Source organism: Sphaeramia orbicularis, chromosome 4, assembly GCF_902148855.1.
Source record: "Sphaeramia orbicularis chromosome 4, fSphaOr1.1, whole genome shotgun sequence".
Classification (NCBI taxonomy): Eukaryota; Metazoa; Chordata; class Actinopteri; order Kurtiformes; family Apogonidae; genus Sphaeramia; species Sphaeramia orbicularis.
Window position 1 is genome coordinate 56,604,418 of NC_043960.1, and position 20,460 is coordinate 56,624,877.

Genomic DNA, 20,460 nt, shown 5'->3' on the forward strand with positions numbered 1-20,460 from the left:
TTTCACTTTTCAAATGAGGCGTTTATTTTTGGCCTGATAACAGGGCTGGCTAAATTGAAATTGGCAGCTCAACAATCTAGAGATAATAGTCAGCTACGCAGGAGATCATGTGAACAGCCCTTTCTTTTACTTTCCTTGAGCCCCCACCCTCTTTCTCCTGTCGAAGAAGAGAAAGGAGGAAATGAGGGAGGGAGAGAGAGAAAAAGGGCTAATCTTAGTCACAATCAGAGGAGGCTGAGAAGGCAAAAAAAAGTCTAAAATGGAGGGAGGAGAGGTGCATGATGGAAAAAAAAAACTAGTAATGTCCCAGTGATCAGGAGGAAGGCTGGAGGGGCGGTGAGGGAGGTGGTGAGGGAGGTGGTGGTGGTGGGGGGGGGGTATACAGGAGAGGTGAAGATAGAAAGAGAAAAGAGGGGAAGAAGGGAATTTCTTTAATGTTTCTGGCAGCGGACCAGCTGAGGTCTCAAGGTTATCCTGGCTTTGCAAACTCCCACGGGAAAGGTGGAGTGCTGAGGGCCGAAGGGGGGGTGGAAGAGAGGAGGGAGACATGGCTGCCCTTTTTCGCCAGGAGGGAAGCGAATGCTCTGAGGGAGAATAATCCTCAGGCCCTATTGTCTGATAAGACTGGCCTTGGCCCAGGTACGAAGACAAACCAGGAGCTGCCGGTCCTCCCAGGGCATCAGCAGACCCCCCTGCCCCCTGCCAGCCCAGCACGGGGTGGAAACCTGAAGATTTGATTCATTATTACTCAACTCGTTAGTTATATTTGACTGGTAACAATGTGAGAGCTCATTGTTTTCAGATTGAACCTCTGGTAGCGTTCTTCCCTCCAGGGGGACGGTGGGTGGGCGGGGGCTCCAGAACACCTGCTGGAGATGGTAAACAGTTTGTGTAAAGACGCTTCGTGCACTTGATCATGAACATTCCATCTTCAAAACAATTTTAGCCACATGTGTTTATTATTATGAATGACAGCGTTTAAAAATAACACACAGTATTTACAGATGTACATGCACTGAAACATTAAAGCTAATATCAGCTAAATATATTTATATCATAGTCTTACATTTGGAGTATTCCTGTATTCTTTTACATCACTTTATTGCATGAAACTGTGACTGAATGTGGCATTCATGCAGAACTGCATCAACAGAACACAGAAGTCTGAATATACAGTATATTAACACGGTCATTAACAAGGTCATTTTTTTACCCTGTCTGTCTTCTTTAACCATAACACTGGTGACAATGGGAAAACATAAATAATCAATTAATCAATCAAATTTTATGTATATAGTGTCTAGTGCTGTCAAACAATTTAAAAGTTTAATCAGATTAATCACAGGGTTACTGTGGATTAATTGCAATTAATCACAATTAAATATCATTCATTTTTAGTCCACATTAATTCCATTTCATTTTGCATGAACAAACAGACTCATTAAAGAAGTGAATATATCTGCACTGAACGGGTTTATTAAACCCCTTCAACAGTTTCATTAATTTCAACTGTCTCCAACTGTTCTGTCTTGGGTTTTTTTCTCTTCGTATTTCCATCCAGAGGGCCAGCGTGCTCTTTTTGTGCTCCTCCATCTTTATGGGTCAGTTCTGCTGGTTCTGCTCTTCCATCTTTATGGGTCGGTTCTGCTGCCTGTCACTACCGGATCAACTGATCATTTGTTCATGTGCGTTAACTCTAACTCTACTGGGACAAAGTGAGCCACATGTGTTGGAGCAGACGTTTAGAGTCATTCTGCTGTAGATGGTTCATGGAGTTCACATTTACAACCACATTAAACAGGAGGATGGATTCAGCTGAGTTAACGAGTTAACGTTGACAGCAGGGGTGATTCTAGGATCAGAGGTTTAGGGGTGCTGAGCACCCAGAGTGCTGCCTGGCCTGGCAAGAGAAATTTCACTGTTTTGTACATTTTAGTGCAATTTCGGACAATCATTCCTACTTTTGTGAAAGAAAAGCACAAAATTTTTTGGGTTTGAGAAACTCTGTGTCTAAACCATCAAATGTGATAAAAGTTATTTAAATGCTGAGCCACAGTACAAGAGAAATGGATTGAAATCATAAAAGATATAAACCCTAACTCTAATTGCTGGTGGAAGACAATCCTCCATTTTGATACGGCAGCTCCTCAACATGTACATATAAATACGAGAGAATGGGTTTAACTCCATAGGAATATTAGTGTCAGATCTACCAGATCTACTTCAAAACACTGTCTGTACATGACAATACATTCACTGTACAGGTTCTATCAGTGGAACATTTATAAATCTGTTGTATAAATGTACACAAACCAACATATATGTGGAATAACACACCATCATATACCATCAAAACATCAGCAAGCCAGTTCTGGTCATTTGTTTTCCAATTGATCTGATTAAAATACGTAACATTTAGCACATTTAATCTCTGAGTCAGATAATTTATTAAAAAATAAATAAATAAATTGTAGACCAGTATATATGTTAAGCGTCTCTCTGCTCTCCTCTCTCTCTTTGTGCTTTAACCAAAAGGCAAATAACCAACCAATGTGTTTTATATCTATTAAGAGATATAAACTGGTACATTTATCCAACTTACAATATCATTGTAATAGAATATTTGGTTGCAGTGGAAAATGAGGTTAGATTGATCTTATTGAGAATCATACCTGAATCTGGCTCTTTTTTTATTTTTAGAAAAAAAAAAACCAAAAACAATCTAACGTTCATGATGAGGCTGTCTGTCTGCACACACACACACACACACACACACACACACACACACACACACACACACACACAATAGGAGTTCATGGACATCCAGTTAGATAAAGTCAGTAACACCTAGTCTTTCATATTAACACATGACACAACAGCAGCTTCTCTCAGTCCAGTTCAAACTGAGGACAGAGGTGGACTGAACCACATGGAACATTTCCTAGACAGAAAAAACATCAGCTAACTCCCACCTAACAGCATAAACAGTGATCTATGTTTCAATGCGGCAAAAATTGGGACTGGTGATGATAATAATGTGTTGGTATTAAGTGTTTGAAGTAAAGAAATGTGTCACATGTCCTGGTTTACACCAAGTACTTCCACTACTACCATATCCACACTCTGGAAGGCAGCGCCTGCCCTGTGCACACTGCTCTGTACAGGTGGAGCGCTCAGAGTCTGAATCGAGGAAAGGTGGGAGGGACGGGAAGGATCAAACCATTTTTGAGACAAGGTGGGGAGGTGCTGTATTTTTGTAGCTAAAATATTAGGTTTCAGCCACGTACTGCGTATGGTTTCAACATTTTTCTAGCATGTCAAGAATGGACATAAAGTAAACAAGAAAAAGAAAAATTTCAGCACTCTTAAAATACTTTAGGGGTGCTGGGAATTAATTTAGGGGTGCTTCAGCACCCCCAAAAATGGGCTAAAAATGCCCATGGTTGACAGAACTAATAGTGTCACATCGTAACAAAACTTATCTAATGACTGTTTCCATATATAGTTGGAATAAACCAGACTCTTAAACCAACGTACAGACTCCACACATACCAGAAGATAAGCTGTTCACCTGGAACATACAACCTACAGAAGCTGATTAGAACTGACTTTATAGACTCCACTGTCCCTGAAAAAAGTTCCTGGTAGGAAGGTGGGACTTTTCAGACCCCCCAGATTTCTTGACAGACTGATTGGTTGAAAACACATGCAGGGTTAATGTTCACCCACATTGTGTAAACCAGTGTGTAGATACAAACATCTTCATTTGTGTTGGATCATTCGAAAAATGGAGCAAAAGAAGAGAAGTTATGAGAAGTGGACAAACCATGAGGTCCATTTGTCCAGTACTCACTATTGGATCATCTGTGTGTCCATCTGAATCTGCTCTGGATGATAAGCCTGATTCTGGTCATATTTGCTGAATTCACTCTTTTTTTGCTCCGTTTTCCAAATGAGCCGAGCTAAACTGTGTATTTGGCTCATTCGTCACCAGTGCATTGTACTGTTCTGTCTGTTCATCCAAATAAACTAAAGAGTGAATGTGACTAATACACTCCAGAGAAATGCAGCGGGACTTCAAGTCAGCCACTGGAAATGACTGAGCCTGATTTGGACACATTCCCAGGAACTTTGAGGTGCAGTGGAAATGCAAACCACATGGAATTACCAGGAAGTCTTTAACCCAGGTAAATCCTGGTCATAAAAGTGTCTGAGAATCTGATGGAGAAGAAGTTAGTCACAGTGAAGGATCAATGGACAAGACAGGCACAAGAGTTTGGCTTGGGTTTGTATTTAATGTGGGAGGAGGTTGGAGAGGGACAGGAAATGTTTATTTATATTTTAGGAAGTGTTCATGAGGTGAGATTGGCTAAACTTATGAACAACTACATGAGAAGTGGCTCATGATCTAATGTCACAGAATACCCCCCACACACACACCATCGCAACGTGCTGTAGTGCACTGTCTTTTTCTGAGAAGATTCAGGAAGTACATAACTACTTGTCTTCAGGATCATACTCCAATGGACTAAAAGCACCTTTTATTTATTACTAGTGGCGTTGTACCCGTGGTGCCATTGTACGATCGCATGATAAGTAGAACTTGTCTGCCACCACTATCCATTTGTAAACTACCATTTAATCATGCATTGTGCAGGTAATAATTTGAGCCAACATGTGAGGCATGAAGAGAAGAGCATGTATTTGTTTGGCCTGTCAAGCATGATTAAATTCATACAGCAGTAGTGAACTGCAGCCTTCACATTGTCTTTCGCATCGTCTGCTAGCGGTAGAAATTTCACGAACGGCAGCATAACCACTTCCGAAAATGGAGTATGGCAGCAGGGATGAAGAATTCAAAGTAGAGAGAGGCTAAAATCTCCCAGCATACCTCACAACATTTGAATACGGACATAAAATTGTGCCTTGTAGATAGTCAGGTAATGTTTGTATTCATTTGGCGAGTTTAGCGGCGATCGGGCCTGTGAAGGCTGAGGAAAATCCGTACCAATGCCATCCTGTGCTGCAACATCGATCGATCAGACACAGAACGTGCATTCTATAGTAGGATTTCTTTAGGACGTACAAGTCTTTATATGTGTAATATACATTGTAATCAGTATAATATAATTTTGATGTAATATCTACCTTCTTTTATCAGGGAGGGATTGTTGACCAGGGCGGAGGGGAACTTATCCTAGGACAACTCCCCCCCCAGTGGGGAAGTCGGGGGGGTTGTCCAGGTGGAAAATTATCTTTTTACACCAGCTCTGGCCTGATCTGTGCGGTGTGCACATGTAGGTAAATAGCATCCATGGTTATCATGGCATTTTTTTTTTTAATTTCTGAGACTAAACAAGGTTAAAGAAATGTATTGATTGTATGAGCGTTACTGTAATCTGATTACCACCTATTTAAATCACAGCTGTAACTAAATGCAGTTGCTCTTCTTTTGTGTTGTAATCTAATTTATTGTGTTACTTCCAACACTATTTATGGACTTTAAAGAAATGACAAAACTGTGTAATCAGTCTTGCTTTAACCCTTTGCCTCTCCATTCGTTTTGCAAGTATTGAATGCGATCACCTTTATGCAAATGTGATGATCACCCTGACACGTTTTATCTTAGTATGATGATGAAGAGATCAGTGACTGCACAGGGAAGATCTGCATCAATACTGCATACAGGTTTGTTTACACTTAACTAGGCCTATTAGAGATAATGATTCACAGTGTTGAGCTGTCAGTTTAAGGAGCTTGTGTGTGTGTGTGTGTGTGTGTGTCTCCCTCTTCAAAGGCTGGCCTTCTTATCAACAGTCAACAAACAGCCTCCTCATGAGGAAATGGGGAGGCGTCATGCACCTGTATTTCAAATGTCCCAGTGCTGCTGAGAGTAAACAAACGACAGTTCCACTGATTCTCCCCCACTCACACACACCTCACACACACCTCACACACACTTCACACACATGCTTTTATGTGGACCTGATGGATAATGGATAGAAAAAGAAGGGGACAGAGCTGTTCAGGAGTTTTTGTTTGTATAAATCTGGAAACTTGCCTTGAGAGGAATTTGAAATGTTTCCTTTTTAGATGGTGTCAGTCATCAGACTCGTTTGGTGAATGATTCTTCTCTGAGAAGCTTCTCGTGAACACATACGACATATTCACACATTATAGCAGTCATACAAGATCCACAACCACCTTATGTTAACAGTCTGTATTTTCTACACAGTAAAACTATATGCAGTTGAGAATCCTACATACTTCGCCCAAATCTGTAGCTCTGAAATAATTTCTGTTGTATGTAGTCGTGGGTTTGAGCGCTGTAAACCAAATCAGAACAACCAGTAAAAGGTGGTTAGTGTGTATTTGCATGAGTGGCCCTCACCCCCACCCGTACCCCCCCACCAGGAGCCGTATTCCCAGTCTGCTCCAGCCTCAGGCAGACGAACCACAGACCCAGGCCAACTCGCTGGTCCTCTCCCCACTCGCTTCCTTTCCAACGCTGCTGGGTTTGACTCACCGTGACCCCTGACCTACGATGCTTCACTGCCTCCCCCACACATGCAAATAGCGCCGGTCTGCTCCAGGAGGCATCCGAGAAGAAGAGAGGGTCGGATGGAGGGAGGGAGGGAAGGAAGGAAGAAAGAAAGAGAAAGAGCGAGGAAGAGGAGTGACACAGATGGATGGAAGCTGTAAGAGGTGGTGGTGTTGGAGGGGGTGAGCGAGAGAAAGAGAGAGAGAGAGAGAGAGACCCCTGAAGGAAGTGCGAGCATCTTCGTCTCTGAAGTGGAGCGATGTGGAGGGAGGCGTTTGGATGCGATGTGCCTGGGGAGGCTCTGGTCTACAGACCAGCACGGAGGCCTTAAAACATTTGTCTGTGTGTTTTATCCAGCCCAAACACAGCCCAGCGCCAGCGCCTGTGTCTGCGAGGCTTCCACTGACCCAGGCTGATCTGTGTGTGTGTGTGTGTGTGTGTGTGTGTGTGTGTGTCTAAGAGAGACAGTTTTGTGAGTAAAAGAAAGCATGAGTATATTCACTGTGCTTATTGTTTTCCTTGCTCCCAGGCTGCTCCAGGCATCTCAGTTTATTTGTGTGTGTGTGTGTGTGTGTGTGTGTGTGTGTGTGTGTGTGTGTGTGTAGGTAAGCCTTGTTCAGCTGTATCTGGAGAGTCTCCAAACCCTCTCCTCTCTCTCCTCTCTCTCCTCTGTGTGGATCTGTCAGTTCTCCTTCTCTCTCTTTGTCCCTGCTTTGATCCTCTTCTCCGAGCCTTGGCTGGCCTCGCTAACAGCACTAGAGTACAGGTCCTACTCCACTCCCACTAAGAACACACATCCACGCCGCGCTGGGATGATGCCTGTGCACACACACATCCACATCCTCCTCCTTCTCCTCGTGTTCTCGTTCTTCTCACTTCCAGTATCTTTAAACACTGACACCACTACTTTACACAGAAGTCACTCTGTCCTGGTTGTTGGTGGAGCTGAAGCTTCTAAATGCAGATGTACGGTTTAATATACATTCATATATCATTCGTTCTTTTCGTATTCAATTGAGAATCAACAATTGGAAAACCAAAAAACAAGTCTTTATTTCATTATTTATGTACAAATCAAAAACCAACTAGAAAAGCACTTGTAGAGTGCAGACCTCCGCCAAGGCACATCAGCCCCCCCCCCCCCCCCCCCCCAATCACCACCAAAATTTAATCGCTCGTTCCTTGTACCAGTATCAACATTTCCTGAAATTTTCATCCAAATCCATCCATAACGTTTTGAGTTACCTTGCACACAGTCAGACAAACCAACACCGGCAAAAACATAACCTCCTTGGCGGAGGTAAAAATCAAAGTACGAGTTGTTTTTCATTATTTCGATTGAATGCACAAATTAAAAATCAGAAATAAGCAAATGGACTTAAATGTCGGGTTTCATGTTTACATTTTTGATATCTGATTTGGTTGGTGCTTAGGCGGTGGAAACAAACAATCAGTGCTAAGTCGGGCATTGGCTCCGAACCAGCCCAGGAACCTGTTTGGAGGAAATGGGGAAGGACAACATGACAACTGAAAATGAATAAATAAATAAATAAAAAAAATATAATAAAGAATAAAAAATAAGAAGAAGAAAGAAAGAAAGAAAGTGTGGGGGACAGGGGTGTCACATTAGTATTTTTCTGATCACACAAAGAAGTCAGTAACTTCCAGGTCAGACCAAATCAGATATCAGAAATGTCAACATGAAACCCAACGTTTAATCCATTTGCTTATTACCGATTTTTAATTTGTGTACACAATCGAAAGAATGAAAAACAACTTGTTTTTTTATTTTGATTTTTAATTTGTACATGAATCATGAAATGAGGAGTAATTTTGTCGTTTTCCAATTGCACATTCTTAATTGAATATGAAAAGAACAAATGATACACAGATTCATGCAGATGCAGTTTAATGCTTTTTAACTGAATCCGTTTTATGTTACTAGTTTTGGTCGTCTTCATTCGCCCATAAAGACTCAGAGCTACTTTTATGGCACTTCCCAAATGATTTTTTTTTTCACTCTATTTAAACTTTCATAAGCAATTAATCACTATTTATTATAATATTATACTCTGTATTTTGAGTTTTTTGTGTGTAAATCAGGTATTAACCAATATTTAATGACTGATCATGTAGATGTTCATTAAAGCTCAGATTAAAGTTGGGGGTTATTATATCAAAAGCAGAGAAAACGCAAGAAAAAATGACTTTTTCAGCAAAATATATTAATAACTGAACATAAAACAAGTGTTGCCAATCCAACTCCATTGGTTTTACTGGTGAATTAATGTTGTAGATGATGACGGTGTTTCCACAGTAACTACGGAGCCTCTGAACGTCCAAATATGGTCATATCTGATGACCATGAATAGATGAAGAACTGTATTTTACGTTAATTATTGACGTGATAGGATTAGTGAATCAACAGGAATTAAACAGTTTAGATCAGTAGATGGTTTAGGTTAAAGGTGGACGTTTGGGTCTTTAAGGGTTAAAGGTGGATGTGGTGGACTGTGTAAATACAGTAAAATGACATGAAAATGTTTACATGTTTACAGGACAAAAATTTGGAGTTGTGATCATTTATAGGTTATTATGACAGTATTTGACTGATCCGACCCACTGCAGATTAAATTGGTCTGTATGTGGAACCTGAACTAAAATGATTCATGTCTTCAGTGTAATTTTTGCATTTCACAGATTCATTCCAGGGGCCAGACTGGACCCTTTGGCGGGCCGGATTTGGCCCCTGGGCCACATGTTTGACACCTGTGCTGTAGAAAGTCCACCCTTTGATAACCAGACAGGTGGGACGTTCGATATGTGATTGACAGCTGCAGTTACTGATCACTGCTCAGATCCCAGCAGACATGGTGTACATCTACTGCTCCAAACCTACAGCCTGAACTGGATCATCATCAGCTCTGGATCATCTAGTTTATATTTCGTGTTTTTATTTGGCTCACAGTGACATGTGTCGTTTCAAGTACAATGTTTCCTCCTGATTTTGGCATCTGCTGTTTTAAATCTGCTCTCACTGACTAAAACTAGGATCCAAATGATAAAATGATTTTGGCCTCACTCCACCCCCTCCCCTCAACATGTTCAAACACTAAACAGTGGTGAAGATGTGAGATATGTTCATATTTCATTTTTGTTTTTTGCTGAAATTATGATCCTTTTGGTGAATGGGTTGAGAGTATTTTATTACTCTGAGCTTTGATAATAATTGTAGATTTCATATAAACAGGTTAAATAGTAAAACTGTCAAAGTCACATATTTTAACGTTTCATGATGTAATGTACATGTTATATTCATGGTGTATTCTGTGCACAGACTAAATGACTGTAGCTGTTTTTACTGAGGTTTTTACTAACATCTATTCCAGTTCATTTTAACTCATACAGACCCAGGGCTATGTTTGTGTCAGTTCCCAAATGTGTTTTTCACTCTATTTTGACCTTTCTTTATCGATTTATCACCATTTATTCTGACATTATCTTCTGTATTTTGCTCATGTAGACGATCAAAAAACACTCCAATTAAAGTTGAGGGTTATTATACCCAAAACAGAGAAAACTGAAGTAAAAGTGACTTTTTCAGCAAAATATATAATAAATTAAACATAAAACAAGTATCTATATCAAAAGTCATTTGTCAAACTCCATGAGTTTTACTGGTGAATATATGTTGTAGAACATATTTTCTTGCCTATTTTATTTTTTTCATCTTCAGTTTTGTTCAGTTTGTGACTTATTTTGTTAATGTTACTTAGTGATTGTACATTTTTGTTCATTTTATTCATTACTTTGCCTCTTTTTTTTCATTTTGTTGGTTATTTTATTATTTTTTACTCTATTTCAGTAAATATTTTACTTATTTTTCCACATTATTTATTATTTTGTAGGTTTTCTATTCATTTTTGTTCACTTTATCCACTGTCATTAATCCAACTCCATGGGTTTTACTGGGGAATCAATGTTGTAGAAGATGATGCTGTTTCCACAACAACTACGGAGCCTCTGAATGTCCAAATATGGTCATATCTGATGACCATGAAAAGATGAAGAACTGTATTTTACATTAATTATTGACGTGTATTGATCGGATTAATGGATCAACAGGTATTAAACGGTTTAGATCAGTAGATGTAGTAGGTTAAAGGTGGACGTTTGGGTCTTTATGAGTTAAAGGTGAACGTTTGGGTCTGTATGGGTTAAAGGTGAACGTTTGGGTCTTTATGAGTTAAAGGTGAACGTTTGGGTCTGTATGGGTTAAAGGTGGACGTTTGGGTCTTTATGGGTTAAAGGTGGACGTTTGGGTCTTTAAGGGTTAAAGGTGAACGTTTGGGTCTTTATGGGTTAAAGGTGGACGTTTGGGTCTTTAAGGGTTAAAGGTGGACATTTGGGTCTTTATGAGTTAAAGGTGAACGTTTGGGTCTGTATGGGTTAAAGGTGAACGTTTGGGTCTGTATGGGTTAAAGGTGGACGTTTGGGTCTTTAAGGGTTAAAGGTGAACGTTTGGGTCTTTATGGGCTAAAGGTGGATGTTTGGGTCTTTAAGGGTTAAAGGTGGACATTTGGGTCTTTATGGGTTAAAGGTGGACATTTGGGTCTTTATGAGTTACAGGTGGACGTCTGGGTCTTTAAGGGTTAAAGGTGGACGTTTGGGTCTTTAAGGGTTAAAGGTGGACGTTTGGGTCTTTATGAGTTAAAGGTGAACGTTTGGGTCTGTATGGGTTAAAGGTGGACGTTTGGGTCTTTATGGGTTAAAGGTGGACGTTTGGGTCTTTATGGGTTAAAGGTGGACGTTTGGGTCTTTAAGGGTTAAAGGTGAACGTTTGGGTCTTTATGAGTTAAAGGTGAACGTTTGGGTCTGTATGGGTTAAAGGTGAACGTTTGGGTCTTTAAGGGTTAAAGGTGGACGTTTGGGTCTTTATGAGTTAAAGGTGAACGTTTGGGTCTGTATGGGTTAAAGGTGGACGTTTGGGTCTTTATGGGTTAAAGGTGGACGTTTAGCTCTTTAAGGGTTAAGGTGAACGTTTGGGTCTTTATGGGTTAAAGGTGGACGTTTGGGTCTTTAAGGGTTAAAGGTGAACGTTTGGGTCTTTATGGGTTAAAGGTGGACATTTGGGTCTTTAAGGGTTAAAGGTGGACATTTGGGTCTTTATGAGTTAAAGGTGGACATTTGAGTCTTTATGAGTTAAAGGTGGATGTTTGGGTCTTTAAGGGTTAAAGGTGGACATTTGGGTCTTTATGGGTTAAAGGTGGATGTTTGGGTCTTTAAGGGTTAAAGGTGGACATTTGGGTCTTTATGAGTTAAAGGTGGATGTTTGGGTCTTTAAGGGTTAAAGGTGGACATTTGGGTCTTTATGGGTTAAAGGTGGATATTTGGGTCTTTAAGGGTTAAAGGTGGATGTTTGGGTCTTTAAGGGTTAAAGGTGGACATTTGGGTCTTTATGAGTTAAAGGTGGACATTTGGGTCTTTAAGGGTTAAAGGTGGACGTTTGGGTCGTTAAGGGTTAAAGGTGGACGTTTGGGTCGTTAAGGGTTAAAGGTGGACATTTGGGTCTTTATGAGTTAAAGGTGGACGTTTGGGTCTTTAAGGGTTCATTTGTTGACTGTACACACACTTGGAGCACCAGTAAATTAAATCCTTTCTTCTGACTCCATGCCCATGCTGATGCCTCTGTGTGGGGGGGCTCCTGTGTTGGTTCGGTCCCTCAGTCAGTGCTCTGTGTGGGGGGGCTCCTGTCAGCTCAGTCTGCGTCCACACAGTGCCCCCCTCCGTTTGGCAGCAGTAGTCGTGTCCCACCTAAAGGCCGGCCCTGACACCGCCTGTTCCTCTGCACCTTTACTTCCCACTCTTCTTGCCAACAAGTAATGAAGCTCAAATGCCATTAGAGGTATTTAAGCTTCAACCCCACCTCCTCACCCCCCACCCCCCCCCCCCCCCCCCACACCAACCCACCACACCGCGAATACACACATGACCTTCTCACCCCCATGGCACCAGTTGGCAGCAGCAATGTTCACCAATGGTTTACACATTAAAGCCTGAGCTGTGGATGACAGCAAGGAAAGACTGTTTAGTGAGAGCAATATCACACACACACACACACACACACACACACACACCTTATAGCTCCACAATCTCCCTGCCTAATTACATTATTGCAGTCTGCGGAGGTCCATAGTCAAGAAGGTTCAATAAAGATACGAGTCCTGGGAAAGACTGGGAGCAGAGGGATGAGAAAAGAGGAAGAGGGAAATAAAAGAGAGGTATAGAAGAGGAGAACAGAACATGGAAGACAGGATAAGGTCCAGAGGGTTGACAGCTGCTGCAGCACAGGAGGGTCCGTCACAGGGTAGTCCCCAACCCAAACCCGGACCCTTAAAGCGCTCTGTTCTCAGCTCCAAACAGGCGTCATGTTCTGCTTTTCATCACACAACCATCTCCAAACGTCATGTGATCAAACACTTTTACAACTCCGACGTGTGTTGGCTCTGACTCAGCCTGTTTCCTCCAGGTTTACGATAGAAGAGTTGACACACGGCGGCAGCTCCAGGTGTGGCCGATAAGACCAGACCGAGGCTCGGACTCAGGTCACCAACACAGACCTCATAGAACACGAGCACCAGGAAGTCCTTCAGACACAGAGGGTTTCAAACCCGGACCTTCACACAGGTCTGAAACTCTGTTAGTGTCGTTATGAAAGGGACCACGGTTCAGGTGTGCACTTCAGTACGGTTCAGACATGAGCGTGACAGTAAAGACACTGAGGCTCCCACCTGCTTTAGTGCACAGCAGGCTTTAACCCTTAAAGACCCAAACATCCTCCTTTAACCCTTAAAGACCCAAACATCCTCCTTTGACCCTTAAAGACCCAAACATCCTCCTTTGACCCATAAAGACCCAAACGTCCACCTTTAACCCTTAAAGACCCAAACGTCCACCTTTAACCCTTAAAGACCCAAACGTCCACCTTAAAGACCGTAAAGACCCAATTGTCCACCTTAAAGACCCTAACGTCCACCTTAAAGACCCAAATGTCCACCTTTAACCCTTAAAGACCCAAACATCCTCCTTTAACCCATAAAGACCCAAATGTCCACCTTAAAGACCCAAATGTCCACCTTTAACCCTTAAAGACCCAAATGTTCACCTTTAACCCTTAAAGACCCAAATGTTCACCTTTAACCCTGAAAGACCCAAACATCCACCTTTAACCCTTAAAGACCCAAACGATCACCTTAAAGACTCAAGCGTCCACTTTTAACCCTCACAGACCCAAATGTACACTTTTAACCCTTAAAGACCCAAATGTACACCTTTAACCCTTAAAGACCCAAACGTACACCTTTAACCCTTAAAGACCCAAACGTACACCTTTAACCCTTTAAGAGCCAAACATCCACCTTTAACCCTTAAAGAGCCAAACGTCCACCTTTAACCCTTAAAGATGCAAACGTCCACCTTTAACCCTTAAAGATGCAAACGTCCACCTTTAACCTAAACCATCTACTGATCTAAACTATTTAATCCTATCAATCCATGTCAATAATTGGTGTAAAATACAGTTCTTCATCTTTTCATGGTCATCAGATATGACCATATTTGGACGTTCAGAGGCTCTGTAGTTACCATGGAAACACCGTCATCTTCTCCAACATTGATTCTCCAGTAAAACCCATGGAGTTGGATCAATGGCAGTGGATGGACACACTGGGTTTATGTTCAGTTAATGACAGACTGGACTGAAAAAGACACTGTTTATTCAGTTTAATCTGTTTCTAATATTCTGACAATTAACTTGAATCTGAGCTTTAATGAACATCTACATGATCAGTGAATTTCATATGGGGGAAAAAAATCTGATTTTTATTGAAGAAATGCAAAATACAGAGGACAATATTATAATAAATGGTGATAAATCACTTAAGAAAGGTTAAATATAGAGTAAACTTCATTTGGGAACTGCCACAGAAGTAGCTGTGGGTGTTTATGGGCTGAGTTTGAAGTGTGTTTTCACTCATGATCCTCCTTCATTCTACATTACAGCTCAAAACACTAGCATTAACCTGCCATGTGGCAAGATTGTGTTTTTAGATTTACATGTGATACACCACTCATAATGGTTTTAAAGCGCTGTAACACAGGTGTCAAACATGTGGCCCGTGGGCCAGAACCAGCCCAACAAAGGGTCCAATCCAGCCTGTGAGATGGATTTGTGAAATGTAAAAATTACACTGAAGATACTGAAAATCAGTGGAGTTAAAATAGTTTTAATTCAGATTCCACAAACAAACCAATTCAATTTAAAGTGGGTCAGAACCAGTAAAATAGTATTATAATAACCTAGAAATAATGAAAAATGCAAATCTTCTCTTTTTTTAGTGTAAAAAAAAAGTAAAATTACATGGAAATGTTTACATTTACATACAGTCTTTTTAGAAAAAAATGTGAAAAACCTGAACAAATATGAACAACCTGAGAAGTCTAAAGAGAAGTGTCATTTGATCAACTTTCTGCCTGTTATCAACCCTTTCATGCATGAATTATGAGAACCTTTGACAACATTTTTTTTCTTGAGTGATTTTATTCCTCTTTAGGCATGAAAAAAAACAATGCAAATGATTTTTTTTTTTTTATGAACCTATTTTTCACAGAGTTACACAAATATCCACTCAGCTGGACAACATGTATTTAAAACCCATCATCAGAAAGCGATATACTGTGTGAAAATTATGAAATAAAAACATTTTAATGCCACTAATCAGATATTTTCTCACATTTTAACATACTCTAATACTAATTATTACTCACTTCATGGAGATAATTTGCAAAAAAAAAAAAAAAAAAAAAAAAGTCGGCTGATATGCAACTAAAACAACAAAACCCATGAATATAAGAGAACAGCTGTTTAATAGCTGTCCACTCTATGCATGAAAGGGTTAGATGTTTTATGTGTTTGTAATTATAATGGAAGTTCTAATGCACATGTAAATGATAAACTGAGGTTTATGAGGTTTATGGAAGTGCACTTGCTTTTAGTAGACATTTGAGATTGTTCATGTTATTCAGATTTTGAATTAAACTTTGTAGATGTAAACATTTTCATCCTGTATTTGTACTTATTACTATTATTATTATTATTGTTCTGGTTCGGTCCATTTCAGATCCTATTGGGCTGAATGTGGACCTGAACATCAGTTTTGGACAGTCCTGGTCTGCAGCTCCATGAATAAAACATTAGTGTCAGAAACAGCATTAATCCAACTTTTCCTTCTGTGAAAACATTTGCTTCTTACAGTCAAACTCGGAGCCTGGTTCACCGCTGCAGAGGAATCAGAACCCCCACCCCCCACCCCCCTCCCGCTTATGTTCAGCTGGGACTCCGGAGCCCCGTGCAGCTCCGTGTTGCCTATCAAATTCACCATCTTGCGGCCAGCCGCCGGCGACGCCCCACGGATCCAGGCGGCGCGCCGGCGAGAGGAGCGCCTTCCCCCGGTCGCCTGCGCGCCACGTGTCGCGGTCTGCGCAGCAGCTGGAGGTGTGGATTCCACTGTGGAAGCCCGGAGGAGACATGCGTGGAGCTCCTGCATCCAGAACGGAGCCCACGGCTTCATCTGGTCCGTCTTAGTCTGATCCGGTTCTACATGGTCATGTTTTTAAACTGTGGGAAAGTGTCGAACCCGGATCTGAGTGTGGTGGACTCAGAGGGAAAAGCAGGACTGGTCCAGTTCTTTAATAAACAGACACATGCAGAGGGGCTCTACTGTCCCAGCTCCTGTGGTTTTGGAAAGTCATGAACATATGTGTTTGGATCCACCTTCCAGTCAAAGATGTCAACGCATTAGAGACCCTGTCCCTGGTCCAGAGGTGTCCCCCCAGACAGACCTGCACAGGGACACACTGCCTGAGTCTGCTCTGGTCTGGACTACTGCAATAAAGATAAGGACCTGAAATTATGACCTGAAATGTACAACAAAAAAAAGAGCTTTGAACGCTGTGGGCCGACTCCAAACGGGGAGGAAGAGGATAAGGAGGAGGAGGAGCAGCCATGGGTCGTGTGAGCTCAGAAATCTCTGCGCTCTGGCGCACATTCCGATAAGGGAGTCCGGTCCAGCTCTGTCTGTGGGCGTGGTTTTCCCAGGCTTTTAAAACAGCAGCTGCTATTTACCTTCCCCTCTAATGTAAACCACTGCCGCCGCCGCCACATCCCCCCCACCCCCATCCCTCCACCCTCCCCGGCCCGGCGGCCCCCCGGCAGTCCGGCGGCCAAACCTCCAACCACCGCGCTCATAAAACATCCTGGCACGTGCTCCACATTCACAACACCAACACATGATGAAATGCCAACATTTGTACTACAGACACCAGAAGTGGAAGCAGTGGAACAGGAGAGTGGTTTTGGAGCTGGATGTTCTCCTCTGGGTTTAAAGGAGGGGAACATTAGTGTGTGTGTGTGTGTGTGTGTGTGTGGGGGGGGGGGGGGGCATTCTGATCCTCACCAACTGAATTACAACATTCATTATCATGTGGGAAGTGGTTAAAAAAGGCATCATCCTGTTGCACATGAGAGCAACTGGTGATGTCCAGACCCCCCACCCCCACCCCCCAGAGGAGGCTTCCACTGACTAAAAGGTTTACACTGATGGTCCTTTAACTCCATCTGTACCTAGAGAAGATGTCAAAGGTCACTGTGATTTGTGGAGACATGTCATCAGTGGGTTAAAGGTTTATTATTATTATTATTATTATTATTATTATTATTATTATTATTATTAATAATAATAATAATAATAACAAACACATGCCATCAGTGGGTTAGGTGGCCTTTAGGCTGAATAGCTGCATAAATCCTATTATTATCATTATTATTATTATTATTATTATTATTATTATTGTTATTATCACTACTACTTTACCACTTGTTTCTGCCAGTACTTTCCAATGAGCAATGGCGTTTCACTTCTGTGTTTTAGAGCTTTTTTTTTTTTTTTTTAATAGTTATCTTATTGTTTTGCTTTTTTCATTTGTGTATATTTATGTTTGTGTTGCTTTTGGAACCTCCATTTCCTGAGGACTCTGACCAAAGGATTAATAAAGTTCTATCTAATCTAAATATGCTATATATCATATTATTATTATTATTATTATTATTATTATTATTATTATTATTATTAGTAAGAACAACACAGGTTTTTCCATCTTTTGTTGGTGTCGCCTTCCAGATACAGCTCCCCCTCTCCCTCTCTCTCCCTCCCGGTCCCGGTCCCGGTGCCGGTGCCCGGTCAGCGGCTCCTCTGTTAATATGTAAACGGGACGATGATTGAGGACTGGAGGCAGTTTCCCGGCTGTGCCCTGAACCCGGGCCGCGCGCCATTGGCCGCCAGCACCAGCGGCCAAATAACCAATGGGAGGGCGCCGACCACGAGCCGTCCTCCCTCGGGCCGCGTGTCCCTCACCCTGATTGGTGGAAAGTTACTGTGGGAAAGAAAGTTTGGGAAGTTTCACACGAGCCGTTCGCGTGCAGTGCGAGATATAAATACAAGCCACACGCGGAGCTGCTCAGAGAGAGTGCGCGTCCGCTCCGGTCCGCTCCGCCAGTCCGCACCGCGCGCACGGATCTAACCTGATATTTGAGTCCGGATATTTTTGTTTGTCTTTCTCCGGTTGTTTTTTTTTTTCTGTGAGCCAGGGTGCTTTGAATATCCTGAGCTGACAGTGTTCGTCACCAGTGGACTGTAATTTGTTGTTGTTGTTGTTGTTGTGTGGATATTTCCAGTCAGAAGATGCCTGCCGATATGATGGAAAAAACCTCCTCCTCTCCGGTCGCTGCAACCCCGGCAAGCATGAACACGACTCCGGACAAGCCCAAAACAGCCTCCGAGCACAGGAAGGTGGGTATGTGTGTGGGACTGATGTGTACAGACTCAAGTATGTCAGGTTGGAAACAAGTTCACAGCCTGGGCTTAACTGAGAGTTAGGAATTCCACCTTTACGCACCAAGTGTGACCAGCATGTCTAATGTCATCTCTGTACTTGTAGTCATCCAAGCCCATCATGGAAAAGAGGAGAAGAGCCCGGATCAACGAGAGCCTGGGCCAGCTGAAGACCCTCATCCTGGACGCGCTGAAAAAAGATGTAAGTAGTCCCCATCCTCCTGGTTCTGAAGGAGCCGTTCAAGTCCGCGAAAAGGGACGCCGTCCTAACCGTGTGTGTCCCCCCTGTCCCCCCAGAGCTCCAGACACTCCAAACTGGAGAAGGCGGACATCCTGGAGATGACGGTGAAGCATCTGCGGAACCTCCAACGGGCGCAGATGACCGGTGAGCCGCCTTTTACGCACACATCTGTCTCCGGGTGGATTTGCAGTATTCGTGCGCTCTTTGTCGCCAGTAGCTTTCAGAGTTTCTCCCGGGCTCAACCCTTCTTGTCCTTTCCCCTGCAGCCGCCCTGAACAGCGACCCGACCGTCCTGGGGAAGTACCGGGCCGGTTTCAGCGAGTGCATGAACGAGGTCACGCGGTTCCTGTCCACCTGCGAAGGCGTCAACACCGAGGTCCGGACGCGGCTGCTCGGCCACCTGGCCAACTGCATGACCCAGATCAACGCCATGAACTACCCGAGCCAGCATCAGCACCAGCACCAGCTCCCCCCCTCGGCCGGACCCAACCACCCTTCGTTCGGCCAGTCCATGGTGCAGCTCCCCGGCTCCTCTCCGCAGGTCCTCCCCATGAACGCGGTGTCCTGCAAAGGAGGCTCCCCTCCGGCCACGTTACCCGCAGACGCTACCAAAGTGTACGGTGGATTCCAGATAGTGCCTGCCACAGACGGACAGTTTGCATTCCTTATACCCAACGCTGCGTTTGCGCCAAACGGGCCCGTGATCCCCGTGTACGCCAACAGCGTCAGCACACCGGTCCCGGTACCGGCGGCAGTTTCTCCCGGAGCCCCGTCAGGCAATACGGACTCAGTGTGGCGACCCTGGTGAAAACCAGACAGCCCATAAAGACTTTGAATGACACTTAATATTTCTCTTTGTTAAATGTTAGAAAGTTGTTTTGAATTCGTTTTTTTCATGTAAAATGATAAGAGTATGCACTATATTTGTACAGCTAACAAGGGAGTAAAGTTCATATTGAAATGAAATTTGTATTGTGGAAGTCCGTTCACTGCATACATATATATATATATATATATATATATATATATATATATATATATATATATATATATATATATATATGACTTGTCTTTTTTTACTGTGTGATGCCAAAGATATGTTCAATGCTCTTACGCTTTTCTTCGTTTTGGAAGACAAATAAATTAGTAAAGATAGTCTACTAAAATGCATTTGTTCCTGTTTTCTTTGTTGAACTGAAAACTTGGGCTGTTTATTCTCTGACTGACGCTAAAATGTTAAACAGAATAAGCGTGTAGACTTAAGCAAAGCACATCTCAGACACTTCAAAAGTGAGATAGGAAACAGAAAAACCAAACTGGAGCTGTGTTTAATGAAAGTATTTACACAAACGTTCAACATGTTTAAAAACGCATTTGACAAACCAAGAAGGATGTGGAAAAACCACAACTTTTATTCCACAGTGTCAGTGACAGAACCTGTTGCAGGTTTGGAACAGCGGATGCAGCTGGTCAGAGGACAGGTAAAGGTGTGTGACGTAGGCAGTGTGTGTGTGTGTGAGCTCCACAACAGCAGTGCACCTGGTGGAGGTCAGTGTCAGCACAGGATGGACTGCACCTCCTCTGTCTGTCAGAGGGAGTCAGGGACGGTGGAAGTCTGTCAGGTCAGAGCCACTCCACCAGATAGGGTAGGTTCCCAGGCTGGTGGGAGAGCGCTCCCATCTGTCCTTGCGGTAACTGTGGGGCCTTACAGAGGTCACTTGCGCCATCTA

At 42.6% G+C, this 20,460-nt stretch overlaps 1 protein-coding gene across 1 annotated transcript; it reads left to right on the top strand.

Annotated features, from left to right (window-relative positions):
* The first annotated feature begins 18,127 nt into the window (after positions 1-18,127).
* On the top strand, positions 18,128-19,696 carry her6 (hairy-related 6). The gene is made up of 4 exons (XM_030132609.1): positions 18,128-18,447; positions 18,596-18,691; positions 18,787-18,874; positions 18,997-19,696. The coding sequence occupies exons 1-4, from the start codon at positions 18,340-18,342 to the stop codon at positions 19,536-19,538; spliced, it is 834 nt and encodes a 277-aa protein (XP_029988469.1). The 5' UTR covers positions 18,128-18,339; the 3' UTR covers positions 19,539-19,696.
* The last annotated feature ends 764 nt before the right edge of the window (positions 19,697-20,460 follow it).